General features: G+C 34.7%; 1 protein-coding gene across 1 annotated transcript; it reads right to left on the reverse strand.

The window, feature by feature from the left end:
* Positions 1–939: 939 nt before the first annotated feature.
* On the reverse strand, positions 940–6,479 carry LOC133777406 (protein NUCLEAR FUSION DEFECTIVE 4-like). Its single transcript, XM_062216974.1, has 3 exons — positions 5,938–6,479; positions 1,659–2,593; positions 940–1,540 (listed from the first exon to the last, which is right to left on the reverse strand). Exons 1-3 carry the CDS (start codon positions 6,430–6,432, stop codon positions 1,072–1,074), a joined length of 1,899 nt encoding a protein of 632 aa, XP_062072958.1. The 5' UTR covers positions 6,433–6,479; the 3' UTR covers positions 940–1,071.
* Between the last annotated feature and the right edge of the window lie 3,810 nt (positions 6,480–10,289).

A 10,289-nucleotide genomic window follows, 5' to 3' on the forward strand; every position in this document is an offset into this window, starting at 1 on the left:
TATAAACGTTCCAAAAAATTTATTTTGTGACACACCAAAGATGTCACATACAATTGCTCCAACTTCTCCCAAACTCTTGCAATTCTTCAACTTCATCATCGTTGTTCTTATATTTTTCCTTCAATTTCTTTTAATCACCAACATCCTGGGAAACTTTCTAATGAACTAACAACCCCTTCAACTTTTCTCTCCGTAAACTAAAATCACCAGTGCCATCAAACTTTTCTAGTTCAACCTTTGTTGTGCCCATGAGTTCTTGATTGAGTCTTGGTATGATTTTCTTTAAGGATCAGAACTTGGCTCTAATTTGTTAATATTGATTCAACACCAAGACCCGAAATACAGCAGAAAACATTAAAACTCAAACTTAGTATGGAACTTAATTCAAACAATTAGTAATCAAATAAATTTAAATGCAAATAAGGAAAGAACAAACCAAGATTATCTTGGTTCAATAATAATTTGTTGCCTACATCCAACAGAGCTAGTCTACTATAGAAAATCATATTACACATCTTTGTACAGAGGTATCACTCATCTCACCTCGAGCAACTAGTTCTCTTGTGCACACACTATAGCCAAAGCTTCTTTTACACCATACACTTCAACTCGCTCACAATACCCCCAAGAACTCTAACACACTCTAGTGCTACAACTCTCTTAGTTACAAAAACCTCTCACAATACAAAGATCTCTTAAAATTATATAAAATGAAAAACTGGGTTAAATGAATAACGAAGAGGCGGAGCTATATATAGCCCTCTGAGAAACTTGAGTCGGTTAAAAAGAATGATAAGCTGGCTTTAGAATGGGAAAATTTTGACACTAGAACTCCCCTCATGTATTGCGATTAATGTAGACTGCAAGTCTAAAAAAATATGAAAAAACAAAAGCTTTCTCACTTTTCTTTCACAGCAAAATATGAGGTACAACCGTACAAATAGAAAATGGATGGAGCTTGAATTAAAAAAATTAGAAATTATGTACAAGTTAATGATTCGTACTAATAATGGATCAAGCTAATTGGATAATGATTTAATCCACGACCCAAATTGGCTCAATGGGAAGCAACTAGTACAATTGCGTGGTACGTTTATGCTCAAAATTGTCATAGGCGTGTTTGGTTCTTAAGAATAACATCACGCTAGAAGTTAGCCCCAAAATCGATATGCATCCCCACCAAATGAAAGTCAAGAAATAACAGTGTCTCCCCATGCACACTATCGAGTCAGTCACTACGTCTCGTAGACCAGAGCTCGCATTGGCATCATAAACCGTTGCAGCAAGAAGACCATACACTAGTGAACCAATTGGGATATTCGTGATGAGAATGTTGTGGTTGACACTTACACTGTTTGGCCCAAACAGCTCCGACGTTATGGAAACAGCTGCAGCAAATATGAATCCTGAACTTAACCCGACCAGCGCAGTGCCTGTGTGCAACGCCACCACACTTCCGGACATCGCGAGTAAGAAGAAGGCAACTGGGGTTGGCAGAAGTGCAATGGTCAGCCATCCTGTTCTTGCGAAATAGAATTTCCTGCACGAGTCAAAGTTTTGTATAATGTATTCGTAAATAGACTTGTGTACATAATAACAGCAACGCAATTTGTTCTAGAAAATTATGTTGGAGAAAGATGCACATTATGAGCGCTTACCCGCGAATGTAATCTGGTACAGCCGAAAGCAGCCGCCCAAAGAAGGAAAAAGATGAGTAAAGCGTCACAAGTGTCGTGGTGTTCGAACTCTGTCCGAGCGATTGCGCAATCTGTCCTAAGTTGTTGCTGAAAACAAGGCCAATTGTACCCCCACAAAAGTATGCAACATAATATAACCAAAAGTCAATCCTGTGAACAAGTACTTTAGCCGAGTGCTCTTGACCAAGCATTGCCAACTGATCTTTCCCCATCATTGTCTCACAGCACCCTCCGCTTTGTCCGCCACAACTTTTACTCCTCACTAATCCATTGTCACTACATAACAATGGATCAAGTAATCCATTTTCATGGTTACTAGCCTCACGAATTAGGAGCTCCTTATGAAGCTCGAGATCATCAGCGTCAACAAGAATGAAGCCAGAGCCATCGAGACGGAAGCTCGAATGGATTGTCTGTTTAAACCAATCTCGAGCGTAGGCAACACCAGGGATACAAAGAGGGAAGATGAGGAGGACAATGGCACCGCCGAAGAGGAGACGAGCAGTGGCAACATCATGAGTGGTTGTTGAACCAAAGAGGAGGAGGTAAACGCCAGTTAGAACAGCTATGACATTCAAAATGAGAAAAATGAGCGAGTCGCGGCGGACTGCTTCAGGTGGAAGAGGGTCTAGAGAGGGTTGGCGGACAATTGGGATGAGAGCAGCCACAGAGGTGATGAGAGGGATGACAGCATTGAGAATTAGGTACAAAGGACTTGAAGAGGGGTTGATGGCTTTGGCAGCAAGAGTGTATAAGGCTGCACTCACGCCGTTGAAGCTTACGGTAAGTGATATTGCAAGAGGTTGGTTTGATGGGAAATTCCTAATGCATAGAACGAAGCACACTGTGTTGAACCAGCATATGCTACAACCGGCCATCAGACAAAGAAGGAACACCTGAAAAATGTTGTAAAACACTGCTCAACGTTAATCAATCTACTTTAGAAATTTTCATAGATAAAAATAATAATGTAAATAATTTACACTACTATACAGAATAATAACATAAATGTGAAAATATTAAATTGATATTGTGCTGTGGTACATTGAAATTTGTCCATTGTTCGATATATCAGAGAGAGTTCTCATCTAAGTTTTCCGTATATGACTATTATGTTTGTGTGTGTGTATCAATACACCATACTTTAATTTTATGTATGTATATTCGCCTGGACATATTTCTATAAAATACTGGAACAATAAATTAAGTCAGTTTATTGTTTCCCTAGGGGATAGAACTGAAAAAAATCACATTTTGTTAAACAAGATATATTATAACAACAGCTAACTGTCTAGTTAACTATATATTGATTTAAATAGAATTTAACGATTAAATTTTGACTCAAAGATTTGAAGAACTATAAGTTCAAGTAATAGAATTCACCGCTTCATAAAAACAGAAAAAAAAAATAGAATTCATTGTAGATCCAATGTGAAATATATAATTTAATAATTTCACTTCTAAATCAGCAAATTATAATTATTTGGCCCGATTATTATTGATGACATGATAGTTGCTACTTTCATTTGAAAAATTTGATGACAGACAGGAGCGGGGCCTACTACTTTAGTGGTTAGTTTAGTTGTTTCTCATTGAAAGAGGAAGTTGCGGTCACAAGAACTCGACTACTCTTAGCTCTTTTATTGGCGAATTTCTATTATTTGTTTTCGAATCCAAGTACCATGCTCAAAAGGACTACCAACCTTCCTCGCTAGAAAAAGAAACAAAATACGGGCAAGAATAAAAACAATTATAGAAGAAGTAACACGAGATGGAAACTAAGATTGAACAAATTAAGAAACAGACAAAAGCAATGAAGTTACCAAGAAAACATATACTGTGGTACGTGAGAGAGGCACGTGGTTGCTGGGAAATTTCTTCTACCCAACTTCATTTCACGTGCAAACATCGCCCTTTATGCCACAACTTAAATGCATATTGTACTTGCAAATTTATATTATTTTATTTATTTATTCTAATACTTACTTAGAACGTTTAACAATAATAATGCATGAGAATTAAAGTACACACCTTTGTAAATCACAATATAATCTCCATAAATTAATATTTTATTAAATTATATTTTTGTCAAGTCGCGACCTTAATAATTTGGAGACGTTTTACTGTACCACTTTAAAAGTGGTTTTTTTTTTAATTACACTATTTACATGGTAATATATTTCAATAATACCCAGTATCAAACTAGTTTCATTTTCTTGCGAATATTAATGTAAAACGTCAGACTCTATGTTCTACGATTTATTTTAGGTGGGTTAGATGAGAATACTTCATTATCATTATACGACTGTGTCAAACAATTCATTTATTAGTAGTTTTATCAATTATATTATTTATATTTTTCCCACAATAACATATTAACAGCCAGCCACCATTCGTCGCAGAACTAAATGTTAATCGACCAAGATAGATCCAACAAGCTAAAACGGTACCGGAACTTGATAACAACTTCTATATCGCAAGTAGTATATTAAAATTTAATAAAAAAAGTTAAATCATTCAAAAACACACATCATATATATTTATTTATATACTATTTAACCAGACAAATAAAATAAATACAAAATATACTAGACCTGTTAGCTATTACAATACTATGTGATATTGAAGTGAGGAAAAGAAGTTGTGGTACAATAAATACATGTCTAAATAAATATACATACATTCTCTATTGCTTTGCATGAATAAGAGTATTAACCTTTAATCCTCAAAAATGTCAAAATACTTAATTTCTTAATAAAAAAAATAGTATTCAGTTAACTTTAGTATAATATATTCTATTTTTAAATGACTTAAATTCCTTGAATTATAATACAAAATATGAAAAGGATGGCACCCATTTATTTTTTCTCCCTCGCCTATATTTTACTTTTATATAAACCATTTATAAATCTATAAATATATTTCACATGCCTTCAAAAAAAATTATTCAAAAAAGAAAATCAAAGTATTTTTTTTATCACTTGTCAGCCAGAGACTGATTTTAAGAATAAAATTAAGCACAAAATAATAATATTTGTATTGATTTATAAAAATTATTCGTACGAAAAAATAAGATAGCAAATAGGAAGTCATTTGGTTGGATTAAAATAGGCAATTATAAACTTTTCTAATTATATAGACATTAAATTGCTGAAAGTTAATTATATTATCAAATTACTTTAGGAAAAAAAAAAGGTATAATTGTGGGTCATTTTCGCTGAAAAGAGATAGATGTATATAAACTGGGGCTAATGGAGTGGACGGAAATGAAGACAGTAACATTGGGCCCGACCCAAAAGCTTTGGGGAGTCGTGTTTTCACGAAGGCCCTAGAAATGGTCCGTGTAAATTTTGGCCGACGTGTGTGGTTAGCAAAACTTTGAGAGTTAGTTGGTTAGATAAGAATTTTTCAATTTTAGAAGTAATTGAATTACCTCTTTACCCTTAACAACATATTTATATATATATATGTATATATAAAAGTGGTATTACTTTTTTTCTGATCCTATGAACATTTTTTTTAGACACTTCTCAGATCTTACTTATTTTCTAAAATTTCCAAATAAACAGTAACTTGGACGCCTAACTTATTTTTAAGTAATACCGATAGTTAAGAAGCTTCTTATATTTATATATCTTTACCCAAATTTTGCTTTAAAACATATTTTGTTTTTGTAGGGTTTAATTTAAACTTAAATGAAGAAGCTTTCGTTTTCGATTAGATTATTTATATTTATATAAACGTTCAGTGTATTACATTTTTAAGAGAAAATATAGAAACTTTTTTAACTACTAAATTCATATAAAACATCAGCGGTCACCTCTTGTTACCAAACATTCGTCTGACGTCATGATTTAGATGCCAATACAAAAATGAATAAAGAAAAAAAGGAAAGAAAGACCAGCAAAAAGAAGTAAATCGGCCGATATTTTTTTCAAATTAAAAAAAAAAAAAAATCAATGCCACTGCCACTGCCACTAGCACAAAAATGGAGAACAATAATAAACAATTTACATTTTAAATGATCACCTCCAACTAGAGCAACACTAAAATCCCAAATTTCAAAGTTAGTAATAGGACTAAATTTCATATAAATATAAAATTGAGGAATTTCATCTGTTATTTTTTTAAAAAAGTAAAGAACACGAGTTCATCACCAAATATTATATAGAATATAACTTAGTGAACACTAAATAAAAAGTAAAAACATAAAAAGAGGAGACCAGTAAGAATATCATACCAGGAAATAAGGCAGGGTTATGAGTTGTCTAATGACAAGCCACTGAAGTCCATAGCCAATGAAACCCATAAAAGCAGATATAAAGAGAACAACAGACAAGGGCAGATACATCAAGGCCAACCCAGACGACCACCCAAATACCTTCCCCATATCCGAAGCCACGGCCAGATAATTCAGCTGCACCTGAGAAATCCCCAAAACCGATTTCAGCACCGAAGAGTAGGCCGAGAAATCGAAGTTGGTTCCCGTGAACGCCTGAATCCATATTGTCGCCACTAGAATCATCCATTTTCGAGACTGCCCGGCCATAGTGATGGTTATTATGCCTTTTCGATACAATCCCCCACCACGGCAGTCGTCTTCGATTGCGTCCGTACGGAAAAAAGGTAATGAAGAATATGCCGATGAAGGTGGTGGTAGCGGCGCCGCCGCGGCTTGATTTTTGGTATTGTTTGTTGGTTTGCGTTTTTCGACGGAGTCTCTACGGGGCTTCATTTATAAGACGCTCGGAGAGTCACGATAGGTCCCATGCTCAACAATGACAACTGACATTAACATTTACTTGGCATTTAGTGTCGCTTTCTATGATTTTTTCTTTTTCTTTTTATTGTCCACTAATATTTTTTGTTTTGCTTTATTTTATTTACCAAATTGAATTTGTCGTTAAAATCCCATGAATGAAAGAGGGTGCATGAAGGTTCACGTGGCAGCATGTGGTAGGCAGAGGATTCAAACGACACCTGGCAGAGGCAGGCAACGTAATAATATTTAAGTATGAATTGCAATTTTTAATTTACGAAGAAAACAAAAAGTTAAATACATGGTTACAACACACCTTCTTTTCCTTTCAATTTTATATATATATATATATATATATTTGTTGGCACTTAGATCAGTCATAATTAATTTTTTATAATGTTTAGAAGAATAGTAAAAATAATCAATATGACAGCTAAATTTGAGTTATTTTTGATATTTTTTTACCGTAATGAGTTATTTTTGAGTTATAATGTATTACAATTAGTCATTGAGTTAAAATTATTTTATTATTATTATTTCTTTTAATTTCTATATTAATTATATTATATATTTTTTTTATTTTTTTCTAATTCTAATTTTAGTATTTTTAATATATAAAAAAATTAATATTTAAATAATGCAGATAAAATATAGAGAATAAATAGAAAACGACGGATGATGTAATGTACATATTTGATGTGAAATAAAAAAAAAAAGTAAGGTTTTAGTGGTATACTTAAGTAAATAGATTAGATCATCTATTGGAAGTGCTCTTAGTCATTTGTTGGGGAAAAAAACCTTAGTTCACAATCATAAATCACAACTAGTTTGTTGATAAAATTCAACTAATCATCCATAAGAAGAAAATAAAAGTTAGAAAAAACTTAAAAGTTTACAATAAAAACTTCAATTTATTGATATTGTTGTGGTTAATATAATTGAGCCCCACAAAAGACATTGGTAATACTCAATGTTGAGATTATGTTCCTCCATTCTTTATCTTTTGGAGTTTTATCATATTAATGCTAAAAATGGGTTGAACTAATGGAATGGGATGCCGGAACTACATATTATTACAGGCAGAAGCATCTAGCATATACATGATTAACAATAACAAAAATTAATTATAATGAAATTTATATATTTATATAAAGGGAAAATTCAGAAAGATGATGTGTGATTCTATCAAAATCTTCCACATGAATCTTCTGTGATTGTTAACTTGAAATCACTGGATTGCTGATGATCACTGTTGGTTTACACATTCTATTGGCTTAACTAGTGACATAAATGCGTTCTTCCATGGAATGAGTAGAAAAAACATAAGGAGTGTACCTACAAAAGACACTTTGATGCTTGAGTCAGCACAATGTTCATTCTCTCCGTCCTCAATCCTCACAAACTTTAATTGAATTAAAGCCCGATGATCCCAAATGTGGTCCCTCCATTATCTATTTATAGAAAAATAATAAAGAGCAAGGTTTAGCACACTTATCCTAATTGGTCCACGTGTCCAACTCTATTTACCATTCATTCTTCCTTTTCTTCTTTGACTCCAAGAGTTCAAACATTCAGTTAAATGCTCTGCCATTTACTCTCAGAGCTCTTCTGTTCATTTAATTAACTGAGCTTAATGCTCGTCTAATTACTTAATTGGCTGAGCTGCATGCTCATCACATTATTCTATCAGCTAAGCCCAGCGCTCATTTATCCAATCAATTGAGCGCAGAGTTCATCTATCTACTCAATCAATTGAGTGTGGGGCTCATAAAAAATTCAATCAACTGAGCGCGGGGCTCCTCAACAATTCAATCGACTGAGTGCGAGGCCCATCAACAATTTAATCAACTGAGCACGGAGCTCATCTAAGTATTCAATCAATTGTGTGCAGAGCTCATCTAACCATTCAATCAATTTAGTGCAGAACTCATCTAACTATTCAATCAATTGAGCGCATAGCTCATCTAACTATTCAATCAATTGAGCGTAGAGATCACCTAACTATTTAATCAATTGAGCGCAGAGCTCACCTAACTATTCAATCAATTGAGTGTGGGGCTCATCAACAACTATTTTTATTCTTGATTACAGAATTATGTCATCATGTCAACTATGGAAAAATTTCTCCCATACAATTTCCCATTGCCTTTTTCCATTTGAGACACTCGATAATGGATGAAGGAAATTTTAAATCCTAACTGTTGTTTTTCTCTTCTGCACTTAATCCTTTATTTGCACGTGTGCGCAAACTTCCTGCCAGCATTTATTATCAGTCTCATCTTTCAAATCCCAAGTCAATCATGCGGGAAAAGTTTCTCTCTCTTATAAATGCCACGTCTATTTACATTCTTGCTTTCTTCTTCAATTTTCTATTTTTCCCCCGAATTTTCATTCTTTGATTATCACTTGGTTTCCTCTCCTTTTATATCCTCTGGATTCGACTTGACATTTTATGATTCCATCTTTAATCTGTTCCAAATCTTCTTTCCCTCATAGCAATCGTTCAAGAATGGCTTCGAAACGTTCTAGCAAGTCTTCGACTAACGCTTCATCTTTGTCTCCGCCCATTAATCCTGCCAAAATCCCTAAGACTCTCGCAGAGAAATATGATGAGGCATGCTCCGATTTTCAACACAAACGCACCACTCCTCCCACCATCACAATCCGCCGTCTCACTAAGGAAGAAATCAAGAAATGGCATTTTGAGGGTATTTGTGCCCCAGACCAAATCATCATGGGTTCCAAGCATTTGGAATTGATTCAGCTTCCGCTTCCCCATTCTAATTCACTTGTTGGCGATTACAAACATCCACTTGATGCAACTTGTACCGAATGTTACTCAATCAGTGTGCGATGCTGCTATGATCGACCCCATTTACAAAACATCTATTAATGTTTAGGATGTTTTTTATCGCTTCTCACACACTGTTCACTCTTGAAGTCTGGATGGTCGTTCGTACAACACTTATTACCTTACTCCGAGGAGGAAACGTTTAATGTTCAAAGATCGTGTACCATCCAACAAGGAATGGGATGAACTTCCTTTCGTGGTCAGCGGAGAATGATATCTTCCTTACGTGCTTAAGGATATCTTTAGTCTATCCTGGGTTTTCCAATCAGGTTCGTTCTTGTTCTCATCTCTTATTTCCTTTTATTTGTATTTCTTCTACGATCTTCTATTGTCAATTTTCTTTGATTCTCAACTTGTTATTATCTTTTTTAGAAATTCAACAGCCTTCCAATGTCACATAGTCTGAGCAGCATGAGTCCCAACTCCGTTTCTCAAAATTATTCATGAGCACAAAGACGACCCTACTCCGTTCGAGCGTTTGTGCAAGAATCCTCTAAAGGGTTTGATGTTTAGGGTTAGCTTCCCACACAGTATTGACCGCCAAGCTACTTTCCTTCTTGTTGACCATGACAAACAGTTAGAACAACAGTACTTCAAAAAGTATAAGGCGTGTGTATAGTCCTACGTTGACTACCCCAATTCCATTCACAATGCTTCATTTCCTCTAGATCAACTTTCTACACTGCAGCACTTAATCTCAACTGATTATGCGCAGACTGTCGGTGCTCAAGAGGCGAGCTCTGGCTCTGAAGGTGATCTTGTGCATGTGCACTCCCATTCTTTCTCTCATTCATTAAATGACCATTCTGATCCTTCGTCGACTGTCGACCCACTCACTACCTCGGTAATCACTTCCACTAGTACTGATCTTCTCTCGCAGTCGTATCAAGCATTGCTACTCATCTTGACATAGTAGAATTCACGATTTCCCCACCTCAAAACACTCGACGTTTTAAGAGTAAAACTCTTACGAACAAGGGTA

This window comes from Humulus lupulus, chromosome 5 (genome assembly GCF_963169125.1).
Source record: "Humulus lupulus chromosome 5, drHumLupu1.1, whole genome shotgun sequence".
NCBI classification, from domain to species: Eukaryota; Viridiplantae; Streptophyta; class Magnoliopsida; order Rosales; family Cannabaceae; genus Humulus; species Humulus lupulus.